The sequence below is a fragment of the Phodopus roborovskii genome, unplaced genomic scaffold (assembly GCF_943737965.1).
Source record: "Phodopus roborovskii unplaced genomic scaffold, PHOROB, whole genome shotgun sequence".
Taxonomy (NCBI): domain Eukaryota; kingdom Metazoa; phylum Chordata; class Mammalia; order Rodentia; family Cricetidae; genus Phodopus; species Phodopus roborovskii.
The window spans coordinates 5,903,424-5,930,000 of NW_026126459.1; the positions used below are offsets into that span (position 1 = coordinate 5,903,424).

Consider the following 26,577-nt stretch of genomic DNA (forward strand, 5'->3'; position numbering starts at 1 on the left):
AGGCAGAGACAGAAAAACTGTTTTGTGTTTAGGAAGGCAATGGTGCGTTTATAAATAGCATCCTGGAGTTGGGGTAAAACCAAATGCTTTGTAGAAAATGTCAGGTTTTTGAGAACAATTACTTGTTTCCACCATGGAAGGGAAGATAAATGTATTTCTGTAAGTTGCTATGACAGCACAGGTATTAATAATGTAAATTCCCTTTAGAAATATGTTACTCTTTCACTGTTTCCACTCAGTGAATGATACCAGTGTGTCTCTCAGTGAGGACTTCCTTTGGCTGATTCTTCATCAGACTGGAATTCCTGCTGGGAAGTCGGCTGACACTCAGGAAATGCAGCGCACCACTGACACACAAGAAATCAGTTTTTCAAAGCTGTAAGGTAAGCATAATAGTAGTCCAGATGATACTAAAGACATTTTTACCCTACTGACCTACCTGTAGCTTCTGTTTAAAAGAAGAAGAAAGGATAGAATTGTTACTTAAGTTTACCAGCTTTGAAATGATTGATTTCTTGTGGTGAAATACTTTATGTGGTAAGCTGCATTTCCTAGGCCTTGAACCTCACAATCATAGGAAGATAAATGTCACTTCATGTCTGAATTGCTTTGTTCTTTACATTATGTACATAACTTTTTTTACTTTTGCCTTTGTCACAGATCTGAATGTTCTGAAAAAAATGATTAAAACAATTGGAAACATATCTATATTCAGTCACAATGTCCATCACATATAGCATGAAAATTTACTTAAGAGAAAAATAGAAGCCTGGGGGTGCACGCCTTTAATCCCAGCACTCAGGAGGCAGAGGCAGGTGGATCTTTGTGAAGGCCAACCTGGTCTACGATCTCCAGGACAGCAGGGCTACACAGAGAAATCCTGAGTAGAGAAAGGGGGTGGTGGGGATGATGATACGGGATACTTTGAATATTTTTTGAGAGTGAAAATTCATATTTTGTATATTCTCTCCTCTTATTCACAGTTTATATGTGGGAGTCAGAAAGTTTGCTTCCCCCCCCCCCCCAACAGTAATATGAGCTCTTATGCTTGGTGCCTTGTATACAGTAAAAACTACCCTGGTCAAAGTATTGTGTTAGGAGCAAAGGTCAGTAGCATAGGAACATACAAGCATATGCATGCGTGTGTACATACATGCATACATAAAATAATGTGTATCATACAGTTTAAAGGGACCATTTGCCATGCTGTTAAGCATGCAGATCTTACAGGGAAACAGTATCTAAAGCATGAATCATGTACACTTACCCACACACACACCTTTTTTTTCCCCCTTCTGGCACATACCTTTAATCCTAGCACTTAAGAGGCAGAGGGAGGAGGATCTCTGAGTTAGACAATAGCCTGGTCTACGTAACAAGCTCCAGCACAGCCAGAGCTACATAAAAACTTGCATATGACTGGTCATTAAAGAATAAATTTTTGTCAGCTGTGACAATACCCTAAAAGACCTCACATTTGACATCATTAACAGTAGTACCTATAACTTACAACTTTAGCAGAGCATGTCAATCCTTTTCCTGTTAAGTGAGTCCTACACATGAGACAAAGAACATAGAATGTAGAAGAACATACTTTAGTTACTAATAATCCCACTCCTCAGAAAAATACTGTTGAGTTATAAATTCACATTCCCAAATTGTCTCCCCTTAAAAATTTCTAAATCAATTGAAGCCCATCTTTCAAGTAATTTAAGTAAGTTCTCCCTTAAAGAGCATTCTTAAAAAGTAAACTGTGAAAGATAAATGTCTTTAATATCTGAAATGTGCTACAGAGATGGCTCAATGGTTAAAAGCACTAGATGCTCTTCCAGAGAACCCACGTTTAATTTTCAGCACCCACATGGCGGCTCACACCATTTGAAACTTAAGTCCCAGAATGTCTGGACTCAAGGGCACCAAACACACATGTGATACACAGGCATACATACAGACAAAACATTCAAACACATAAAATTTATATAAATAAATAAATGTATTTTTAAGAGTCCGAAAAGGCCAAGCATGCCTTTAATCCCAGCATTCAGGAAGCAGAAGCAGGTGGATTTCTGTGAGTTCAAGGCCACCCTGGTCTACATAATGAGTTCCAGGACTTCTACAGCTACATAGTGAAACCATGTCTCAAAATAAATATCTGAAAAGTTAAAGACATTGTGTTGGTGGGATTACATGAGTTGGTTTGTTGTTGTTTTTGCTGCTGCTATTGGTATCTTAATGTTGTTTAAAAGATTTAAATGTTAGCCAGGTATAGTGTGCCTTTAATCCCAGCACTCAGAAGGCAGAAACAGGTGGTTCTCTATGAGTTCAAGGCCATCTTGGTCTACACAGTGAGAACCTGTCTCAAAAAAAAAAAAAAAAAAAGTGAAAAAAGATTAAAATGTTGTGCACAGGAAAGGACTAATCAAAAACATTTCAAATGTGTTAAAACCATTTGGTGAACTTTTGTCAAAGAAAATGTATATGCCAAGACCCCATAGACCTACTTTATCAAATTTTAGCAAGTCACAAGATTCTTAAGGGTTAGAAAGGCAAGTGGAATGGGAAATAATGGTGTTTGCTTTGATAAGAATCTTCTTTGTAGCCCTCTCTGGTCTGGAACTCATGAATGTTTTTCCTATTTACTTCCCCAAATACTAGGACTACAGGTATGTAGCACCACACCCACCTTAGTTTGTTTTGTTGTTTTTGTTAGATTTATTTTGTTATGTGTATGAATACTTGGGGTGTTTGTGTGTAAATTCTTAATTTTGGTAAAAATTAGAAGCTAGTACTTATATAGTATTTATTGTTGTGTTCTGGTAACTTATTTTTTCTTTTGACAACTTTGTGAAGTGTCTACTATTTTCTATTTGTTTATAGATGAGGAAACTGAGGCTCTTCCCAAGTCACTGAGTTCTTAAAATAAGAATCCAGCACACCAAACTCTTGCCTCTTCTTTTCTTCTCCTTTCATGGTGATGCTGAGGTGTTGACCAGGGCCACCTGGTACTAGGCATGATGATATGAGGCAAGTGCTCTGCCTCTGAGCTGCACCCCCAGCCCATATGCATAACACTGAAGACAGAGAATACTAATTGAGAAATAATTTCAGTTTTACATACTACATAAGAAGAAATACAACTTAGTTTGGAGTTGTTGATTTGTGTGTGTTGTTGTTGTTGTTGTTGTTATTGTTGTTGTTGATGCTGCTGTTTGAGGGATATATACTGTGGAATGAACTTAAGGCCTTCTATGCTAAGCTCTATCCCCAGTCCTAAAAGAAGTCACCCTTAATATGAAAATTTAGAAAGTGATGTATGTTTTTAATCAGATAAAATTTATGTCCAGTGAGTTATACAGATCTGCAATTGAGTAAATTTTGGCAAAGATGGCCTTAATTATAACCTAAAAACTTGGTCGATACATAGAACATTTTATGATCTTTTAAAATTTGTACTCAGGAAGATCAGTAGTTCAAGGTCCTCAACTTCACCAGGTTTGAGGCCAACCTGGAGTGTGTCTGAAAAATCAAGAGGATGGTGGGCAAAATGGCTTAGTGGTTAAAGTGCTTGCTGCACAGTAGAAGGCCCTAAGATTAAATCCCTTGAACACATGAAAAATCCAGATGCCATACTGCATTGTGTCCCAGCTCATGGACCAGCTAGCCTGAGACATGGAGCAGGTAAAGACAAACCCAGAATTGTCCTCTGACCTCCACGTGTGCTCAGGGTGCTCACATGCACACCTATACACAAAAGGTATAATACATACATGTTCAGTGCTCAGGCAGTCCCCTCATACCCTACTGTGGTGACCCCCCACTTCCATAGGAAGCCATTCCTCTGGTTTCAAGATCATAATGCCTTTTGATGTTGCTGTATTAGTTATATGGTATGTACCCTTTCTGTCTCTTGTTTTACTCAATATATGCAAATGAAATCTACTTAGAGTATTATTTCGTTTTTCAGATGCCTGTGTCTCACTGAAGGAAACACAAAAGAATCTTTCTTTCCTCATTTTGTGATCGATACTTCATAAACTGCCTTCTAAACAGTAAAAACTACCTAATATTAAATAATTCATTTCAGAATAGACCACTTTAACGTATCAGTGTAATTAGTTTCAGGAAATAATTAAACTACATACCTAGATTACAGCAAAAATCTCCAGCTTTCCATCCATTTTCAGTATTTATATATTTATGTATTTTGATTGTGAGCCTAGCCTTTAACAGCTGAGCCATCTCTCCAGCCCCCATTTTCAGTTTTATTGACCTTTTCTTTCTGGGTTTTCTGCTTGGCTAACAAAATGTGAAAACAAAACATGAGGAATGTTGTTCTTGCTCTCTTAACAGATACCATCCTGTCTTGAAGGTACTTCCTTCTTGGCTGCAGTCTTAGAATTGATTGTGTGACCTCTAGTCTTTTGATTGGTTGTGTAATGTTATTAGAAGGGCCCCTTTGTCTGTAATTGATTCCACAAGATAAAATGCTAACTTTAATCCTTAATTACAGTTTCACAAAATGCCAACTCAGACATAACAGTTTTATCAGAAGAAATTCAGGCCAGATTGATTGTTGGTTCTGTGATCAAAGGCCATTGCAAACACCAAGTTTACTGATGGAGTACAAAGTTTATTCCTAAATGCTTTGCACTCTCCCCACCAGATGAAGAGAAAGACTCCTTTCCTGTATATGTCTTCTGTTGTGACTTACTACTTTACTGCTTTGAGATTTTGGGAGTTTGAAAGCATTTAGCTAATGATCATTCCAAACTGTAGGTAATTACTAGACTTGGAAATGTATAGCCAATATTTTAAAGACTTTTCAAACAATCATTCTTAGGAAATTAGATTTCATTTATAAAAAAAAAAAAATGCTATAAGTGAGGCTGGGGCTAAACAGCTCAGTTGGGAGAATGCTTGCCTAGCATGCCTGAGAGAACCCTGAAAACAGCATGTGGTGATACTGCTTATAATGCCACCAATCTAGAGATGGAGTAGGAGGATCAGAAGTTCGAATTATAATTGGCCTCTGCTTTTATGAAAGCACATCTACAAGGCAGCCCATTCTCAGGGCCTCTCTCTGCTGCCGGGAGCTGTCAGTAAAACCTTGCTTGCCCTCATGTGCACACACGCAAGCTCACACACATTTGCCGCTCGGGTAACTAGGAAATTTCCAATGTTGAGTAACAGTGGCAAACTTAGCATGACTTGATCAGAGCATTAAGCTTTAGCTCTGGTAGAAAGTTGAGATTTCTGCCCGAGTTATAGGAAACTCAGAGGTTTGGTCTCAGAAGGAGGCAGATGTGGAGATGGGTTCTTTGTTAATTCCACCAAATCAGAGCAAAGACCACCACCCAAACTCTTTGGTCAAAACAAACAAGTTTTATTTTCTGTCAAGCGGAGCTATCTCCCTGAAATAGGGTTTGAGAAAACAACATTGAATGTAGGAAAAACTGGGGCTTATATAGCCCAGAAAACTTCAAAGCTAGGGGGTTTCCGAGGGTTTTGGGTTACAAAGGAACTTGGCAGAGTATTTCAAAATTATTTGGCAGAGCATCTTATCATGGTGGAGGTTAGTGTATCAAGTGTGGAACATGTCAAATTCCAAAAAATGGGTCAAAATCTGGTCAAATCCAAGTTTTACAGAAAACAAACATGAACTTATTTTGACCTTGTAACAAGGTGGCTTTTAATCTTTAAGATGGAGTCAAGTTGGTCCCTCGTCTTTCTTAGCCCACTTTTGCTTTGATTGATTGAGACTAACCTTTAGGTTCTAAATCACCTCTTTTTATGTATTGCCAATTTTATCAATAAAAAGTGAAAAGGATTTTTATTTTAAGTTTTTTCAGATTTTTGTGTTTGTTTGTTTGTTTGTTTGTTTGTTTGTTTTGAGACAGGGAGGATCTCACTAGCCTTGGGTGTCCTGGCACTTACTTTGTAGACCAGGTTGGCCTTGAACTCAGAATTCTGTCTGTATCTGCTGGGATCAAAGACAAGTTCTCCATGCCTGGCATAAGTATATTTTGTTAATAGAATGCAAACTGCAGAATCTGCTGCAATTAGTTCTACACAAGTAAGTAAAAGTAGACAGTTCCAAAGTAATTATAAATAATCAAGTTACGTATGTATGCTGAACATGGTTACTAAGAGAACTTCAAGGTTCTGTAGTTTAGCTTATCACTCTGGGAACAGTGGCAAAGGCAGGAAGAAAACAGTGATACATAGAACATGAAATTACCAAGATGTAACACAGTGATATTTATCATAGCAGGAAGAAAAAGTGAAGCTGTATAAATCCCTGCCAGTGTGAGAATTGCCCAGAAGTGTAGGTCCGTTCACACTAGTGATGTTAGAGGACATGCGCACGCCCACAGGCCAGCTTCAGGCATTTGTTTTAGCATTCTCCAGGCTGGGTTTTTGTTTTGTTTTTGTTTTTTGTTTTTTGTTTTTTTGAGACAGAATATCTCTGGATTTGGAGCTGGTCAGTCGAGCAAGACTCCAGGGTCTTCTATCACGTCCTTTCCAGCACTGGGACACCTCCCTGGCCCCAGTATCTTTTTTCTGATACAGTCTCATAGTGGGCTGGCCTGACCTATAACTCACAAAATCCCCTGCCTCTGCCTATCAGATCCTAATAAAGGTGTGCACCACCATCCCCAGCCCAAGGCTTGCCTTTTTAACTGTGGATTTTCTCTTAGGAAATTAATTATAAAAGTATATACTTGTTAGAATTCAAGTAGTACAAGAGTGTGTTTAATACAGCTTTTCAATGTGTTCTGATCTCCCAATAGAGCATCATGAAAAAAGTAAGCTTATTTTCTAAAATTAGGTCTGTCTGGTTTTGCTCTGTACCCTTTTCACACAGCACTTTCCCATAGTTGTCTTGGCATATTACACATGAACACTAGCCACTACAGGGAGATTAATAGTGCCACAGTCATTGTACAGATTAAATGAGCCAGTGTACCATGATTAGTACCATACATGTAGTGAACACTCAGAAAACATCAGCTGTTTTGTATTATTGGAAAGCTGCCACAAAAAGCAGAGCTCAGGCCATGAACTGAGACCTAGAGTCCGAAGGTTGAATTTAGCAGGAAGTCTGGGAAACCAAAGAGCATAGCAGAATTTAAAGACCTGGAGCCTCTTGCAGTGTGCTTTTAACCATGTGCACAAGCAAAGGGAGCCTCTGATGAGTAGATCACCAGGTAGGACAAAAAAAAGGAAGTGTGGTAGAAACATGCAGGAAGTTAACAAGACGAGAAGTAGCACATTCCTTCGTCCTTGAGCTGGAAATGGCTGTAGTGCAAATCATTTCCCTCTGTCCTTGGTGTGCTGTGGGGCAAAGTGCTCTTGGACAGCGAATGTGTTTCTTTCCTCAGATGAGGCTTTTAGCAACAGCAGTGAAGGCCAAAAGGATACACTTTGGTAAATTACTCTTTAATTTTTAAGTTTTTATTTGTAGTTGCTGGGTATGTGCACATGAGATCATATTTGGAGGTCAGAGGCATTAGAGCCCCTTGAACTGCAGTTGTAGGCAGTTATGAGTCATCAGACGTAGGAACTGGAAACTGAACTTTAGTCTTCTACAAGACAGTGAGCACTCTTGACCACTGAGCCATCTATTCAGGCCCTAAATAGTTGCTTTATTAGTTCTTTTACTTTGAAACCTATAATAAAAACAACCAATTTCCATTTCCTAAAGATTATTGAGTCATCAACTCATAACCCTTTTCTACAGAGCATTTTTAATAACTAAATAACTAGTACCTTTTTGTTTTGGAGAGAATAATCTAACCCTTTGAACTTTTTTACCTCAAAAGTTCGTATGTACCCACATGCAATTTAGTGAAAAGAATAAAGATTGCTTAGGGTTTGATCCTTAAGAACCACAATGAGGGCTGGAGCAATGGTTTCATACTTTAGAGTACATGTTGCTCTTTCAGAGGACCCAGACAGACCATCCATAATTCTTATTCCAGGGGATCAGATGCTCTCTGTCCTCCATAGGTACCAGACACATGCATGCATACATACGTGCATGCCGACCAAACACTCATTCAAAAGAAATAACATAAGCCTGGTAGTGGTGGCAGCTGTGCATGCCTTTACGTTTAATCCCAGCACTCGTGAGGCAGATCTCTGAGTTCAAGGCCAGCCTTGTCTACAGAGCAAGTTCCAGGACAGCCAGAACTATGCAGAAAAACCCTGTCTCAAAATAAAATAAATAATAAAGCCTAAAAAGAGAAAAGGACCACATGCTTTGTTTAGTGCCAGCAAGATGTCTCAGTGGGTTAAGCCAGTTGGTGCCATGCCTTACAATGCAAACTCGGTCTCTAGGAGCAGCATGGTGGAAGGCCTGACTCTGCAGATTGTCCTCTGAACTCTATTTGCATACTGTAGCATGTGTGTGCCTAGGCTCACACAAGTAAGCTAATGAATGTAATTTAAAACTTAAAAGGAAAAAAGAACTACATGACTTAATTTGATTCTCACAACAGCCTCAACAGTGAATAATATTATAATGGCTTTTAGTAGGTTTGCTTAACTCACTGTAAGTACAAGATAAAGGGGAGAGTTCTTACTGGAAAGATATATTATGCCATAGGGATTCAGAAGAGATATTTTTAAGAGGTCTTGAAATTGAGAAAAATTTTTATCAACTATTATATAATAAAAACTACATATTAGCAACACTTACCAAGAGTATACTATATTCTAATTATTCTGTATCAGAATATTTAATGTTTCAATATTTATTTCAATATGTATTTAACATATTGAAATTTCAGGGAAACTTTGACTACATTATAGCACATAATAATGTTTTATAAGAGGCTAAAGATACGGCTTGGCCATTAAGAGCATTGGCTGCTCTTACAAAAGACCCAGGTATAGTTTCCAGTATCCACATGGTGGCTCACAACCACCTGTGATTACAATTCCAGGGGATCTAACACCTCCTTCTGGCCTCTTGAGGGGACCAGCACACACATGGAACACAAAACAACCATACACATAAAAATAAATAAAATAGATATTTTTAAAATAATGCTTGATAAACATGCGATTAGATGAATAAAAGAAGGAGCCAAAGATTTATATAAAACCTTACAGGGTCATAATCATAATTTTTCAAATGTAGTCACATTTGACTACAATATGCAGTAAAATGAAAACCTGGATTATCTTAATTCTTTGCATTCTGTGTCATCAATTAAAGAAGTAATCATAGATGTCTCCATCTGATATTGATGATTTTAAGTACTGTGACAGTGCAGCCATTCAAAGCATCAAGTGATCAACTGTCTTTTTTTTTTTTTTTTTCTTAATGCCATTTCTAGGGGAGGTGACACCAGGACTATCTCAGGTGGAATATGCACTTCGAAGACACAAATTGATGGATCTGATCCACAAGGAAGCACAAGGGCACAGTGGAACAGACCACACAGTGGTGGTACTCTCTAACCCTACATACTACATGAGCAATGACATCCCCTACATATTCCACCAAGACAACAATTTCCTGTATCTGTGTGGATTCCAAGAACCTGATAGCATTCTGGTCCTTCAGAGCTGCTCTGGGAAGCAGTTACCATCCCATAAGGCCATGCTTTTTGTGCCTCGAAGAGACCCTGGTCGAGAACTGTGGGACGGTCCTCGGTCTGGCACAGATGGAGCAATAGCCCTAACTGGGGTGGATGAAGCCTACACCCTGGAAGAATTTCAACACCTAGTACCTAAACTGAAAGGTAACCCTAGTAAAGTCAAATCACAGGCCAAGTTGGAAATCCAGCCTTCCTTGGCCTGTAGTTCTTAATTTTCTAAAAATAATTCTCCTGGTAGCTTTTCTTTGGGCATCATGAAAAGAGACATGTCTTTTATAAAAAGCAAAACTATTGCTAAATATGGTGGCACATGTTGTATCCTAACACTCAGGGAAACTGAGACATGGGGCTTTCTAAAAGGTTTGTTGTTGGTGGTTGATTGGTTGGTTGGCTGGATTTTCGAGACAGGACTTCTCTGTGTAACAGTCCTGGCTGTCCTGGGACCTGCTTTGTTGACCAGGCTGGCCATAAACTCACAGAGATCCACCTGCCTCTGTCTCCTGAGTGCTTGAATTAAAGGCATTGCCAAATTCAACTTTTTTTTTTTTTTTTAATACAGGGTTTCTGGCATTAAAGGCTTGTGCAATCATGCCCAGCTAATCCAGTATTCTAAGTGTTAGTAGTTTGATGGGTAAAAGTACCAGATACTAAAAGTATCAATAGCTGAATCTAATAAATTTATTTATAGGTTTAAAAAAAACTGCACTGAAGTTGTATCTTATTGTGCATCACTTACCCAGCATGTATCTGACCTCAGTTTCTAACTTCAGCACTGTCATGTAAAACCAATCCAATAAATGTTGAGCTTTGATTTTATACAATGAAAATAAGTAATAGAGATGCTTTTATTTTTTCATATAATTGAGGCAAATACTATTATACTTTAGTACTTCCCATGCAGTGTACATTTAATAGCATTTTTATTTATAAACTGTTGGGCCTGCAACATAATATAAACCAGTCAGAATTTCCTCATTTCTTCCTTGTTGTATCCCAGTATACTTTTTCTTGTTTGATTTTTGTTGTTATTGTTTGATTTTTGTTTTGTTTTCAAGACAGGGCTTCTCTGTATACCTTTGGCTGTCCTGGAACCCACTTTGTAGACCAGGCTGTTCTTAAACTCATAGAGATCCACCTGTCTCTGCCTCCAGGAGTGCTGGGATTAAAGGTGTGCGCCACCTTTAAGCCTGGTCCTCTTGCTTCCACCTCCCCATGCTGTGATTATCGTACTTAGGACAGTGTTAGTTTATTGTATATTACTGCTTGGTGCTGCAGACTGAACCAGGGGCCTTATAACTGCTAAGCACACATTCTCCCACTAAGGTATACCTTCAGCCTCTGCTGGTTCCAAATTACTTTTTACTTCCTTTTTTAAGCTGAGACGAGCATGGTTTGGTATGACTGGATGAAGCCTTCTCATGCACAGCTTCACTCTGACTACATGCAGCATCTAACTAAAGCCAAAGCCAGGAGCAAGAACAAGGTTCGGAGTGTCCAGCAGCTGATACAGCGCCTCCGGCTAGTTAAATCTCCTGCAGAGATTAAGAGAATGCAAATTGCTGGGAAACTGACATCAGAGGTATGGCTACTATTGAAACTATTCCTTTGTCATATCACAAAACTCAAGTGCTTCATGGTCAAGAGGCCTGTGAAAGTCATATTGTAGTGACCTCATAGGTTGAATCTACCCAATTTCTGCAATATGTTTAGTGAATATATCAAGACTTGCTCAATGCCTTGCAAGGCAAAATAAATCTGCTTCTTTGAAGATTGATATTCATTAATGTTAGTTTCTCTTTGGAACAAAAACTTACTTAGACAGTTTTGGTTTCTGTAGAAGGTTCAGTATGCCCAATGATGGTGTTTACTAACCTAGTTCTACTTGGTGTTATTTGTTTCCAAGACAGGGTCTGTCTGTGTAGCCCTGGCCATCCTGGAACTCTGTGGACCAGGCTAGCCTTGAATTTAGAGATCCACCTGCCTCTCCCTCCTAGGTGCTGGAAACAAAAGTTTGTACCACTGCTGCCCAGACAATCCTTACCTCTTAAGATAAAATAGAAGGAAAAAAGACTTAGAGATAACTTAGAGTTAGGATTGCTTGCTGTGTAATCATGAGGACTGGAATGCAAATCCCAGCATGTATGTAACAAGCCAGAAATCCCACAAGCATCTGTCATTCCAGCTCTGAGGGATCCACACAGCATAGCTCAAACACCTCACATACCTGTGCACATATACAAACACAAAAAGTTAAAAATAAATTTCTTATTATTTTGAGTGTATGGGTATTTTTCCTGCATGTATGTCTGTGCACCATGTGCATGCAATGCCCAAGGAGGTCAGAAGATGAGGATCTCCTGGGACTAGAGTTAAAGATGTTGTGAGTTGCCTTTGGATTCTGAGGATCAATAGTGAGTACTCTGTAAAAGTAACAAGTGCTCTTGGTTGCTGAGTCTTCACTCCAGACCCTAAATAAATAATTGTTAAACAGATCTAGGTGGTGCTGGCAGGACCTAGGCAGGTGGATCTCTTTGAGTTTGAGGCCAGCCTGGTCTACAGAACCTGTTCCACAACAGCCAGGGATACACACAGAAACTCTGTCTCTGAAAAAATCAAAAAATAAATAAATAAATGTTAAATGGGAAGAGAGGCCAGGAAACAAAGAGAAAAATATCTGTCTGGCCAGCCAGGCAGTGGTGGCAAACACCTTTGATCCTTGCCCTCAGGAGGCAGAGGCAGGGGTAGTGCTGTTTTAGGTCAGCCTTGTCTACAGAGTGAGTTCCAGGACAGCCAGGGCTGACACAAAGAAACACTGTCTTAAGAGAGAGAAAGGGAGGGTGAGTGAGTCAGTCCATCAGGCTTAGGTCATAGTAACACTCAGGATTCAGTTGTAAAACAGTCTCCCTGACCATCCACTGTAGACTTTTGAACTATTAAAAATATTTGCCTTCAAGACACAGAGGTAACACTCGAGAACTCTGTGAGTTTGAAATCTGCCTGGTCTACATACCAAACTCCAGGACAGCAGGGATGCCTGGTGAGACCCTATCTAAAAAAAGTAAGACTACAGAATTAGATCTGCTAATTTTTTTCTTTGCCAAGTTCCTCTTACGTCTATTCCTCTGCAATAACAAAGCAAATAGCTATTTTACATATATTTCTAGAGAGGGAAGAGAGCAGTATATAACTTTTTTTAATTTTTTTTTTTTTTTTTTTTTTTTTTTTTTGAGACAGTATTTCTCTGTGTAGCCCTGACCTACAACTAGTTCTGTAGACCAGGCTACCCTTGGGCTGAGATTTCCTTCCTGACTGCTGGGATTCAAGACATGGAAGACCACACCCAGCTGCAACTTTTTGCCATCATATTTTAGCACTTTTATCTAAATCACAATGAATGGCTGGCTGTACGGTGTTCATTTACATTATTGTTAATGTTTTTTGGGTATTCCCACCAGTTGCTTCCCAATATATGTCCATCCTAAAAAAAAATGATTTAAAAAAAAAAAAAATACGGCCTCATTTGTATTTTTGCATATAGCCAAAACTTGTGTGCCTATCTCTTCCTAAATATTTGTTAGGTTGATGACTCTCTAACGCTCACTTATGACTATTGCATATAGGAGGGGGTTTGTAAGTCCTTCCTCCAGAAGAGCATCTGAATCACAGCCAGAAAGAATATTGTTCTAAAGCATTTCTTCACGAAAAGCATCTCTTGGGCTTTTGTAGCACCCATTAATTGGATCCCATCATAGCAGCAACAATCTTTCCTTCCTTTTTTTTATTATTTAATTTACTTTTTCTTTACTTTTAATAACACTTATTGACAGGACACACATACCATTGGGCATGTGAGGAGATCAAAGGGCAACTGATGAGATTTGGTTTTCTCCTCCCACCACGTGGGTTGTGTGATACAAACTTGGTTCCATAGGCTTAGTGACAAGCAACTTCACCCGCTGAGTCACCTCTCTGGCCTTTATTGTCTATGTTTAACCTGTACAGACGGCTGATGACATATTTGTTAGTCTATTAAGAGTAGTAGCATTATTTATTTGAGAATAGCACATACCAGGGATGTGCAATCTGTGAGTGTATCCAAAGTGTAACGGGCTTTCTTTTGAGACACCAACCAGCTCCCAAGTCATGATACATAGTCTTCTTATTAGTTATGAAAGTTCAGCCTTATCTTATACTTGTTTCTTGCTAGCTAAGACAACTTAATTTAACCTGTTTCTCTTCGTCGATGTTTTGCCTTAGTGCTTTTTACCTTTGTCTGTCTATCTGTCTCTCTCTCCCTCTCTCTCTTTCTCTCCCCCCCCCCCAATCTCTCTGGCTCTATTGCAGGCTGGCTGGTGGCTGCCTGACTTCTGGCCACTGGCTTGTCCTTCTCTTTCTCCCCTTTCTCTTCTCTCTCTCCAGCCTAGATTTCTCCCACCAGCCCTGCCTCTATCTCCTACCTAGCTATTGGCTGTTCTGCTTTTTATTAAACCAATCTGTTGCCTTAGGCAGGCCAGGTAAAACAGCAACACATCTTTACATAATTAAACAAAGGCAGCATAAACAAATGTAACACACCCTCACCTGGTTAAAGTAATATTCCACAACATAAACAAATGTAATATATCTTTACATACTTAAAATAATATTCCAGAACACCAAAGGTTATGGCAAGGGAAAGTTTTTCAAGGCAAAAGTGAAGATTGCATATTTTGAAGCAATAATCCTTGTCTACAAGAATGATTAACAAGGTTGGTGCAAATCTCAGGTTAAATAGACAAGGTTTGCACAAGTATTTTTTGTGTAAGGTCACAGTGCCCTTTTGAAAGGTTGTGGTTCTGATAATCTTTTGTGATAGTTACTTTCAAGAAATCAATCATAAATGAGACCTTAATTATCTTTTTTATTGTTATGTGTGCATGCTGTAATATGCTTGTGGGGGGAGGGTCATAGAACAGTTTATGATGTTGGTTCTCTTCCTTCACCTTTACATGGACTCAAAAGATTGCATTTCAAGCACCGTTACCCACTGGCATCTCACTGTCCTTATTTTTTAGTTAGAATTGGATAAGAGTGCTGGGTGGTGGTGGCCCACACCTTTAATCTTAGCACTCAGGAGGCAGAGGTAGGTAGATCTCTGAGTTTAAGGCCAGCCTGATCTACAGAGTGAGTTCTAGGACAGTCAGGCCTACACAGAGAAACCCTGTCTTGGGGCGGGGCAGGTGGGGGGTGATTGAATCCAATAATTTTGATTCTGATGAAAATATAAATAGTGAAATGGATTACTACAATCAGATAGCATCCATTTCTAACCCAGAGTTCTCCATTGAAGTTGACATTGTAGTTTTATTACCAAGCTGCTCCACTTCTATCATTATACAGATTGCTTACTTACAGAAAAAATAGGACTCTGCTGTTGGCTTTGGTGCTTTGGTGGGTCTCAGTGCACAGTGTCACTAACCAGCACATTACTGATATCTGTCTTTCACTAATAATCACAGGCCTTCGTTGCCATGTCAAGAGATCAGATAAGCCATGACTTTGTTGGTTCCAGTCTCCTGGAGTCTCTTGACAGAGAATTTCTTTTGAGTTTCAGCAGCCTTCCACACTGCTGGAGAAGTTTCTAAGAGCAGTTCCCTACATGAAGGGGTCCTTCCTTCCCTCCCCTTCTCCCTCCCTCCTTTCCTTTCTTTCTTCTCCTTTTCTTCTTCTTGCAAACAACTGTTACTGATTAAATGTATTTTCATATGTTTCATACTTACTGTTTGGGTTGGCTTCGTTAATTCCAGTGAGTACTGGAAGAAGGGAAAGCCTGTAATTATGCATCTTTTTTCTAATAGTGCAGTGGATTTCCATTCCAATGTTACATGCTTATCAGCCACATATCCAGAAAAGAGATATACCACCATTCGCTTAACCCAATTTTAATTTTTATTCCTTTCACAGCAGTATCTTTACAGCTCTGAGTTAGTTTGTCCTTCCTAAGAGACTCATTAGCAGACCTAGATAGGACTCTGCTCCTGTGTCTGGTAGACTGAAAGGAGTTTGTTCTCTACCTCAGGGGTTTTCATCCACATATTTGTAAGAGGTCTTGAGTTCCTTACCAGAATTTGAGTCAAAAAGCCCTGGCCTTCAGAATTTCTTCCATTTCCACATTAATACTCAAAACCAGGCATAGACACCCTTGAGTCGTTCTCTTTGTAAATTCCTTTGAGTTCAGGTAAAATTGAGTGTATCTCTATCTGCCTTGGGATTTTTGTACCTGAAGAGCTTGATGACAGGCAGATGACAACATCCTATACCTTCCTTTAAAAGTCAAGTTTTAATGTTGTTTTTGCATCATCTATGGTAGAAACTCTACACCCCATTGGCAACTTCTCCTTTCCTCCCTCTTTCAACTTCCATTTCACAGTCTGTCTCTCAATTTGTCTATTCCAGCTGCTACTTATAAGTAGAATCATAAAACATTTGCCTTTGCCTGAGCAGGTCATTTCACCTAGCTAGCATAATGTTTTCAGCACATCAGAATTTGCTTTTTATAGCTAAGTAGTATCCTATTGTGTATATACATACATGTATATGTATCATGTTTTATGTGTCCATCTATTTGTCTATTTGTTAATGGATACATAAATTTCCATATATTGGCTATTGTGAATAATGCTAATAAGAACATGATTACTCAGTCAAAAGTAGAATTGCTAGATAATATAATAATTCTATGATTAACTAATATTGTTTTTGTGGTAGGGTTTCACTCTGTAGCTCATGATAGCCTTGAGCTTCTCATGGTCTGGGACTACAGGTGTGAAGCAACATTTATTTCCTTTCCTAAAATTGCCATACTGTTTCTACAGTGATTGGATTATTTTTATTGTTGTTGGGCTACATATGACCTTAAATAGCCTATACACTAATGTCATATCAGATTGAACTTAGGTTGTCTGGCTTCACGGCAAGCACTTTGCTGGACTGTCTTACCTGTCTGATAATAAGTATCCTTTGATAGTTTTTGGTTTTTTTTTTGTTTTGTTGTTGTTGTTTCATTTTTATGAAGTCCAGTTTATAATTTTTGTTGTTGTTACCTGCACTTTTGGTGTCCTATCAGGGGAAAGAAAATCAGTGGTCAAAGTCACTGTTAATAAACACTTCTTAGAATTTTGTAGTTTTGCTAATATATTTAAGTTGATCATTTTAAGTACATTTTTGTGTATGGTAAGGAGCTAACCTAATTTTTTGTGTGTCTTTTTTCTTGGCTTTGTTTCCTTTGTAAAGTATTGAACTTACTACCACTTTATTATCTAGGAAATCAATAACAGAATTTTTGTTTATTTGTGAAAGGATAAGAAGTACAGACTAACCTCAAGCCTTCCAAGTGTTAGGATTGCAGATATGTGCCACCATGCCTGGCTGATAGAGATCTTAACCTTTATTTACGTCTTTCTGTGGTCTCACAGATGACTCATGGTAGTCTACTAGAGATGCCTTTTCAGTCATCCCCTGAGAGGTGGTCTGTTGTCCTATAGGCATTAGTAGCATTCCTGCATCTTCAATACATATTTATTTGATCTAGGAGGGGCATATTATCACCAATTTCAAGGCATTAGAAGGGATAGCATTTACTTTCTTTCATGCGTGGTTTTTGAGATGGAGTTTTGCTATATAGATCAAGCTAACTCTGAACTCAAAATGCTACCCAGACACCCAAATACTGGTCTTAAAGCTATACACCACAGTTCCTGCTTTATCTGTGGGTATGCATGGTAGCGTGCTCTCTATCAATTTTAATAAATTAGGTACTTCTCTGTGAATAAGGGTGAGCCACATGCTTAGCCTGATCACCTTTGTATGTGTGTGTGTGGGGGGGGTCTTATTCAAGACAAACAGCCCTGGCTGTCCTAGAACTCCCTTTGTAGATCAGGCTGGCCTTGAACTCACAGAGATCCGCCTGCCTCTGCTTCCCAAGTGCTGGTATTAAAGGTGCCCATTACTGTTAAAAGCAAGAGATCTCACTCAATATTGAACATGTTGGTACACATCTCTAACCTAGCACTTGAGAGGCAAAAGCAGATGTCTGTGAGTACAAGGCCAGCCTCCTCTACATTCCAAGTTCCAGTCCAGCCAGAAATACTTTGTGAGAACTTGTCTAAAAAGAGAGAGGAAAAAAAGGTCACTCCTATCAAACTAAAACTCCCAGGAAATATTTTTTATGGAGATTTACAAGGGTATTGTATATGGTAATCTAGAAAGCAGCTCATTTATTTCCTTCATTTATAACAACTCTTCATTCCATGATCTCACCCTCCAGTAATACCATTTTATCACTTGAATGGTTTCATTTGTATTATTGTGGCCCAAATTCTTTTGGTTAGAGCGCCACCTGTTGACCAAAAAGAGACGCTCATCTGTAGGGATCCTTAGCTTAATTTGAGCCATTGCTGAAGGTGGTAACTACACCCCCTGAATATTTAGCAAACCTGTTATCAATTTTCATTTTACTTCCAACCCATTTTCCAGCTCTATAAGGTTTCCAAATTCCACTGATTGTACTGATTTCAATGTATATACTACTTCAAGCCAACTGTGGTCTAGTTTAATAACCCCCCCCCCAAACAGGCTTTCTCTATGTATCCTAGGCTATCCTGGAACTTTCTCTGTAGGTCAGGATAGCCTCAAACTCACAGAGATCCACCTGCCTTCTCCTCCCTGGGATTAAAGATGTGTACCATCACTGTCTGGCTGAAACTGTTAGTAAAGAACATGAGTTGGTCTATATGGCCTGAAGTCTCCAGTAGAGTTAATTATCCCTAAAGCTCAAGCAACAAAAGAGAAAACTTGGACTTTGTCAAAATTTAAAATGTTTGGGACTGGAAAAGATGGCTCAGAGGTCAGGGGGACAGACTGCTCTTCCAGAGGACCCAGATTTGATTCCCTGTACTCATGTGGTAGCTCTCAACTGTTTGTAACACCACATCTATGGGGATTGGGCTCTCTTCTGGCCTCTGCTGACACAGCACTTATGTGATGCACAGACAGAGATCAACAAAACACCCATACACATAAGTAGATCTAAAAAAATAATGCTTTAATTTTTTAAAATTTTACATAGATATACTATTCAGAAAGTAAACACATAATGGAAGAACAAGTTTGCAGATTCTTGATGGATAAAGATCTAGTATCTAAAATATCTTTTTTTAAAACTCTCAGAACTTAGGGCATGGGAGACAGCTTAGGCACTGGCTTCCCTTCCAGAGGACCTGGGTTCAGTTCCCAGAATCCACATGGTGGCTCACAGCCATCTGTGGCTCCAGTTCCCAGGGATTCTACTACCTTTCCTGACCTCCATAGACAGCATCCAGGTAATATACAGGCATACCTCCTGGCAAAACATACATACACATAAAATAAAACTTAAAAAAAAAAAAAACTCAAAATTTGCAAATTACAAGTTAGTGTTTTATTTTATAGTATTTATTTTATAGTTTATTTTATAGTATTTACATGTGTGTATATATGTACACTATATGCATGCCTGTTGTCCACAGAGCTCAGAAGAGGATATTGGAACCTCTAGAACTAGAGTTAGTTGTGCTTGTGAGCCACTATGTGTGTGCTAGGAACCAAGCCTGGGTCCTGAAAGAAAAAAATGCTCTTTGACTACTGAGCCATCCCTCCAGCCTCAACCAATCAAATTTCTTCTCCTCCACCTCTTGTGTGTGTGTGTGTGTGTGTGTGTGTGTGTGTGTGTGTGTGTGTGTGTGTGTGCGCGCTGAGCATGGTGGTGTAGGCATTAGCATTCAGGAGGCAGTTCAAAGCCATTCTTCTCTACATAGGGACTTTCAGGCTAAGCAGAGATGCATATTGAGACCCTGTCTAATAAATAAATGAGAGAGTGAGAGAATGTGATACAGATTATGCATATATGTGTGTGAAAGAGAGATAGGCACATGCCTGAAGAGACAGAATAAGGCATGGATTTCCAGGACCTAGGATTATATGTGGTTGTGAGCCATTCAGCATGGGTGCTACAAAGCAAATTCTGGTCCTCTGCAATAGCAGCAAATGCTCTTTGTTCCTGAGCAGTCTCTTTACAGTCTACAAGTCAGTTTATTTTGTTTGTTATGTATATATACTGTGCTGCTATGAAAGGTGTGCAACACCACTGCCTAGCTTTTCATCTTCTTCCCTCCTAGGGCACTGCCCTCACCTGCACAAACCCAGACAATGTATACATAATCCTAGTTAGAAATCTGAAAAATAAGCCAGGCATGGTGGCAGACACATTTAATCCTAGCACTCAGGAGGCAATGGCAAGTGGATCTCTGAATTAGAGGACAGCCAGGGCTACACAGAGGAAACCCCCCCCCCGGTCTCTCTCTCTCTCTCTCTCTCTCTCTCTCTCTCTCTCTCTCTCTCTCTCTCTCTCACTCACTCACTCACTCACTCACACACACACACACACACACACACACACACGTCTAAAAAACTATAAAGAAAAGAACTTTGTAAGTACTGGTAAGGTGGTAAGGGTGTAGAGAAATTAAAACCCTTTTACTTTGTTATGGTGGTGCATGCTAGTTCCCCCAGAATTAGAGAAGGGTATGGTGGGCTCACTTATAATCCCAGTACTTTGGAAGCTGAGACAGGAAGATCTAAATTCCAAGCATACTTTGAGCTGCAGATTATCTCAAAACAACCCAGTGTCCATCAGTGGTGAATGAATAATCAGAGTATGTCGTGCACTATTCATCTCTGGAAACAATCAAGCTTTGACACAGATCAATAATCCTATGTATAGGCTGGAGAAATGGCTCAGCAGATAAGAGTACTGGCTGCTCTTCCAGAGGTCCTGAGTTCAATTTCCAGTGATCACATGATGATTCACAACCATATATAATGAGATCTTGTGCCCTCTTCTGGCACAGAGGCAGACATGTAGACAGAACACTGTATATATAATAATTCTGAGAGTAGCAGGAGGAAGATCAGGAATTCAACTTCAGTGATGGTAGCTAGTTTAAGGCTAGCCTTGTCCACATGATGTCCTGCCTCAAAATATAATCAGAGCTGCAGAAATGGCTTAATGGGTAAAGCACTTGCCACACAAGCATGAGGACCTGAATTCAAATACCCAGAACCCACACTAAAGTTGGTTGGGTAGTGCAAGTATCTGTAATTCTAGCTTCCTTGAGGAAGATGAGAGACAGGAACTAAAGACTCTACTGTGGCTACAGGCTAGCTCATCGGTAGCTAGCCTGGCATATGCCACAGGAAAACTACAAAGACCTTGTCTGAAAATGAAAAGCCAGGACCAATGCCTTGGGTTGTCCTCCACATGCATGCCATTTCATGCACATATTCTCGTAAATGCACAGACAGATGCACAGCCACACAAAAGAATGACTGTCAGACATAGAAGTATTGTAGTTAGCCAGGTGTTGGTAGCATGCCTTTAATCCCAACACATGGGATGCAGAGACATGTCAATCTAATGAGTTCAAGGCCAGCTTGGTCTACAGAGTGAGTTCTGGGACAGCCAGGGCTACACAGAAATCCTGTCTCAAAACAACCAAAAAAATAAAGAGAAGTTTTGTAGCTTTCCTTTTTGTTTTGTCATTTCCCTTTTTACATTGGCTGCTAAGAAACTAAGATAAATTTGTGGCCCACTTATAGCCATAGTCATCATGACAGTCTTTGTGGTTTAAAATTATTGTTTTTAAAAAACTCCTTTTCACACCTCAGTGCTTATTTTTAGTCCTAAATTTAGCTTATCATGTCATTTTTGTTTGTTTGAAGATTATTATGTATACAGCTTTCTGCCTGCATGTATCCTTGCAAGCCAGAGGAGGGTACCAGATCTCATTACAGGTGGTTGTGAGCCACCATGTGGTTGCTGGGAATTGAACTTGGAACCTTTGGAAGCCATCTCTCCATCCCTCATGTCATGTTTTAAATGTCTGTATGTGGACAGAATTTTCTGTTTAGCCTGGTCCCACCACACTTCAGTCACAAATAAACACACAGAGGCTTATATTAATTATAAATTCTTTCGCTGATGGCTCAGGCTTCTTACTGGCTAGCTCTCTTAATTATTAACCCAAAACTATTACTCTGTATTTCTACATGGCCTTATCTTACCAGAGAATGCCTGGTATCCTATCTTCCCGGTAGCTATATGGCATCTCTCTAGTGGCTCCTCCCCACCTTCCTCTTCCTAGAATTCTCCTAGTCTGGTGGCCCTGCCTATATGTCCTGCCTGGCTACTGGCCAATCAGCATTTATTCATCAACCATTAAGAGAAACATATTCACAGAATACAGGACATTCCCCCATCTGTATAAGCAAATGAAAATATTTTCTGGAGCCCTAGAAGTGTAGCTCAGTAGTAGAGCACTTTCCTGGTTCTTGTGGGGCCCTGGGTTAGTCACCTGCACCATAAATTTTGTAAAACTAGGTCTGGTAGTGAATTGTAAACATATATGCTTATAAAAAATAGATATATCCATAAGTGTGGCTGTGACAGAGCATCAATATTCTGGGCCAGTAGATTTCAGTGGGAGGATATTTTTGTAGTCAGCATAGGCAGTGTATGGTGTTTTGAACATGCAGGATGCTATTGACACCCTACGTTGAATTAGACAACTCCCCACAACAAAGCCTTACCTAGGTCCAATACTACTGAGGTTCAGGCTAATGAGATGGTCCAGCAGCAGGCAAAGCACTTGCTGCCAAATATGAGTTTGATCCCTGGGATGCACATAGCAGAAAGAAATAGCTGACTCCTGAAAATTGTCCTGTGACTTCCATGTGCATGCTGTAACACCTACACACACACACACACTTGTGATAAATGCCATTTTATTAGATTTTTTTTTTATTTTTATTTTATTTATTTATTTATTTATTTTTTTTTTGAGACAGGATTTCCCTGTAACTTTAGAGCCTGTCATGGAACTAGCTCTTGTAGAACAGTCTGGCCTTGAACTCACAGAGATCTGCCTGTCTCTGTCTCCCGAGTAATGGGATTAAAAGCATACGCCACCATCACCCGACTTATTAGGTCTTTTTTTTTTTTTTTTTTTTTTTATGTGAGTGTTTTGCCTGCATGTATGTATGTGTACCATAAGCATGCTTGGTGCACACAGAGGCCAGAAGAGCACATCAGATCTGGGTTTCGAGTTATAGTTGCTTGTGAACTGCCATGTGGGTGTTGGGAATCTCACCCAAGACCTCTGGAAGAGCACCCAGTACTCATAACCACTGAGTCATTTCTCTCAGCTCTAATTTAAAAAAAAAATTAAAATGTGCCTGGCGGTGGTGGTGCACGCCTTTAATTCCAGCACTAGGGAAGCAGAGTCAGGCATCTGTGAGTTCAAGGCAGTTCCAGGACAGGCTCCAAAGCAACCCTGTCTTGAAAAACTAAAAATGAATAAAAGGGCTGAAGTTGGGAAACCCTGCTATAGACTAGGCCATTCAGTCCATAATTTCCCACAACAGAACTATAGACACATCTTGTCACATAATGACACATGTGCAGGTCCCTCTTTTGTTCTGCTCTATCAGAACACCTGAGACTAATTAGCTCCATCAATGACAGCTGCTTATTCACACTTCTGGAGAATTGGAAGCCCATGATCCAAGTGACAGCAGGGCCTGTATCTCCATAGGCTGTACTGTCTAGAAGCCTTCACACAGCTGAAGAAATTCAGGATGAGCCTCTCAAAACTTCTAATCCCATCCTTGAAGGGGCAGCCCTTGTGACTCATCACAGGGACCCTGACCTTAATAATGTATACAGTGTTCTGTCTGCATGTATCCCTGCAGTCCAGAAGAGGGCACCAGATCTCATTATAGATGACTGTGAGCCATTATAGGATTGCTGGGAAATGAACACAGGACCTCTGGAAGACCAGCTATTGTTGTTACCCACTAAGCCATTTCTCCAGCCCCCCTTTTATTTTTTTTTAAGATATATTTATTGTATTTGCATATACTTATATATATGTGCCTCCTGTGTTTGTTTTGTTTGTTTGTTTGTTTTTTTTAATTAGCTCATAGAGACCCCCCTACCTCTGGCTCTTGGGTGTTTATATTAAAGACATGCACTGTTGTCTGGTTCAGCATGAGTTTTTCAGAAGACATAGGAGTCTCCAGGTTGCTGACTCTAACATGCAATATATATTCTGAGTGGGAGGGTTGAGCACCCTAACGCTACATCTATCATCAGTCAGATACTCCAGAGAACAATATTTCTTTTCCCTCCTGAAATCTACTACTTAATCATAGCATCTGGTTAAGAAAACTCTGCATCTCTATCTGTCCTGGATCTCATTCTGAAGGCTAGGCTGACCTGGAACTCAGAGATCCCCTCCTGGGTGCTGGGATTAAAGGCTTGTCCCCCCACCCCACCCCTGGCTGGAATAGGTGCTTTTTATTTGAACCCCAGAAATTTGAATGTTTGAGTTACAGATAAAATGAGACTGTTCATTCCCCCTCCATCTCTTTGCAGGCATTCATAGAAACCATGTTTGCCAGTAAAGCGCCAACAGATGAAGCCTTTCTTTATGCAAAGGTGAGCTTCACTAGCAGGAAAGGTCCTGTTTGATCAAATGTCTGCTGAATTAATTTCCTGGTTTACAGATGACATACATTGTCTTGCAGGCAGGCAGAGTAGTGACAGCTTATCCTTCTCATTTTACTGTTAACTTACACATCTAAAGCTTGCAGTGTCACACTCAAGCAAAGTGCAGAGCACAGCCAGTGAAAAAAGATTGAACATGTGAAAGGAGACCAGCCCTAACATGTGTAAAGGAAGGAAAGTCTGAGGTGGCACTTAGGTGGAGCCTTCAGGATGTGCAGCATCCCAGCATCCTTTTCCACTCAGCCAGAACGTCTAGGTTGGCAACTATTTGCAAGGCTAAAATTAGCCATTTATAGTATTGTTAAAAATATAAGCCATATTTTGTTGTGAGAAAAGACTTGCATGTGTTTTTTTACTTAGCCTTCTTTATAAATTTTGTCTGTCTTCTTCTGGACTTACTTTGAAAACCATAGGAAGCATAAATTACAGGAGATTAAATAATAAGATTGAGGCCAGATGAATTGGTGCATGTCAGATTGCAGCACTGAGGAAAGGGACACGTGTGGTTCAGGAGTCCGTGGTCGTCCTTCACTATATAGTAAGCTTGGAGTCCTGTCTCAAAAATGCATGTATATGGTAAAGCTGGATGACAGGATTGATATCAGAGGACATTTATAGACTAGAATAAAGTACATCAGGTAAGAGTCAAAGAAATATACTGAGTTAATGGCATAAAACCTTTGGTTAGGTGTGACCAGTGTTCCAGTAGTGACTTACAGTAAATACCTCTGTGGTGGCTGAAGACAGGGCTGGGACAGTTCCATGGAAATTGTAAGAGTCAAACTTTGTTTTTCACAGTTTGAATTTGAATGCCGGGCCCGAGGTGCGAACATCTTAGCCTACCCGCCTGTGGTTGCAGGTGGTAATCGCTCCAACACTTTGCACTATGTGAAGAACAATCAGCTCATCAAGGTAATCAGAGCACCCCTGCAGTCTGCTCCCCAAGGGTCCCCAAGAGAAAACTCACTACCCTTCCCTCACCAATGGAACGTCATTTAAAAAGCACTTCATTATTTCTAAAATGGTTTTACGGATAGTATTTTATTAGTCCTTAGAGTAGCCCTGTTAGGTAAGAATAGTTACTAGAATGCTCACTTAGTGGGTGAAAAAGATAATCACTAAGCATTAGCAAGTCACAGTACATGCACAGGGTCTGAGGCAGGGTCTGATGCTGCGCAGAGCCAAAGGGCAGCCTTCAGAGTGCAGACTGGAAAGCATGTCCGTGGAGCTCTCTGAACTGGAATTTTCTTCTGTGGGCTTACTCAGCCCACTAATTCAGTATCTCCCTTTTTTATGAATTTATTGTGATAGTAATCATGTCTTTGTTTTATCTTTTTTGGTTGGCTGGTCAGAAGTCACAGTAGAATAACTTAGGCTTTGTGACATGATACTCAACAGCTTGAACTCCAAGGCCATTGTAAGGCTAGCCACCTTTCCCACTAAGCTAAACAAAAACTCATTAAAATTAGAACACTACATTTTAATTTTTTATTTAGAAATATCATTTTTTCATAAACATGTGACTTCAGTAATAGAATTTTGGAGGTGGAATTATAGAGACAAGTCTAATCCTGTGGCCCCGGCTGTCTACAAACTCCTAGCCTTAAACTCTCATCCTGTGTCAACCTTCTGAGAGTAGCTGGGACCCCAGGCATATGCAGTATTCTGGTGGGGTTTGTATTGTTGTTTGCGGTGCTAGGAATAAGACTTGGGACCATGGGTGCTCTACCACTGAGCATATAGCGAGAATACAATTGATTTGGGTTTTTTTTGTTTTTTCATTTCATTCAGATTTAATTAGACATCCCATTCTCAGAATTTATTGTAAATGAAAACAAATGGAGTTGCTTGTCTATTCATTTAAAGATGTATTTATTATGTACAGTGCTCTGCCTGTATGTTTTGCCTATATGCCAGAAGAGGGCACCAGATCTCCTTATGGATGGTTTTGAGCCACCATGTGGTTACTGGGAACTGAACTCAGGACCTCTGGAAGAGCAGCCACTAACCACTGAGCCATCTCTCCAGCCCTGCAAATTTTTTTTTAAGATTTTCTTATTTTTATGTCCATTTTTGTTTTGTTTGCATGTATGTCTGTGTGGAAGCATTGACTCCCCAGAACTAGAGTTACAAACAGTTGTGAGCTGCCATGTGAGTGCTAGGAATTGAACTTGGATCTTTGGAAGAACAGCTGATACTCTTAGCCCCTGAGCCATTTCTCCAACTCCACAATGTTATTTTTAAGTGACTTTAATGCTATAAATTTGTTTCTTAATTTCTTAATGTGATAATTGACATTTATGTGTTATTTCCAAATTTACAATGTTA

At 39.7% G+C, this 26,577-nt stretch overlaps 1 protein-coding gene across 1 annotated transcript in view; it reads left to right on the top strand.

The window, feature by feature from the left end:
• The window catches only part of Xpnpep3 (X-prolyl aminopeptidase 3), a 48,586-nt gene that overhangs the window by 11,804 nt on the left and 10,205 nt on the right, over window positions 1–26,577 (top strand). The window contains 4 exon segments of the mRNA XM_051189104.1: window positions 9,345–9,752; window positions 10,985–11,187; window positions 24,118–24,180; window positions 25,048–25,161. Of these exon segments, the coding sequence (XP_051045061.1) occupies window positions 9,345–9,752; window positions 10,985–11,187; window positions 24,118–24,180; window positions 25,048–25,161 (788 nt within the window).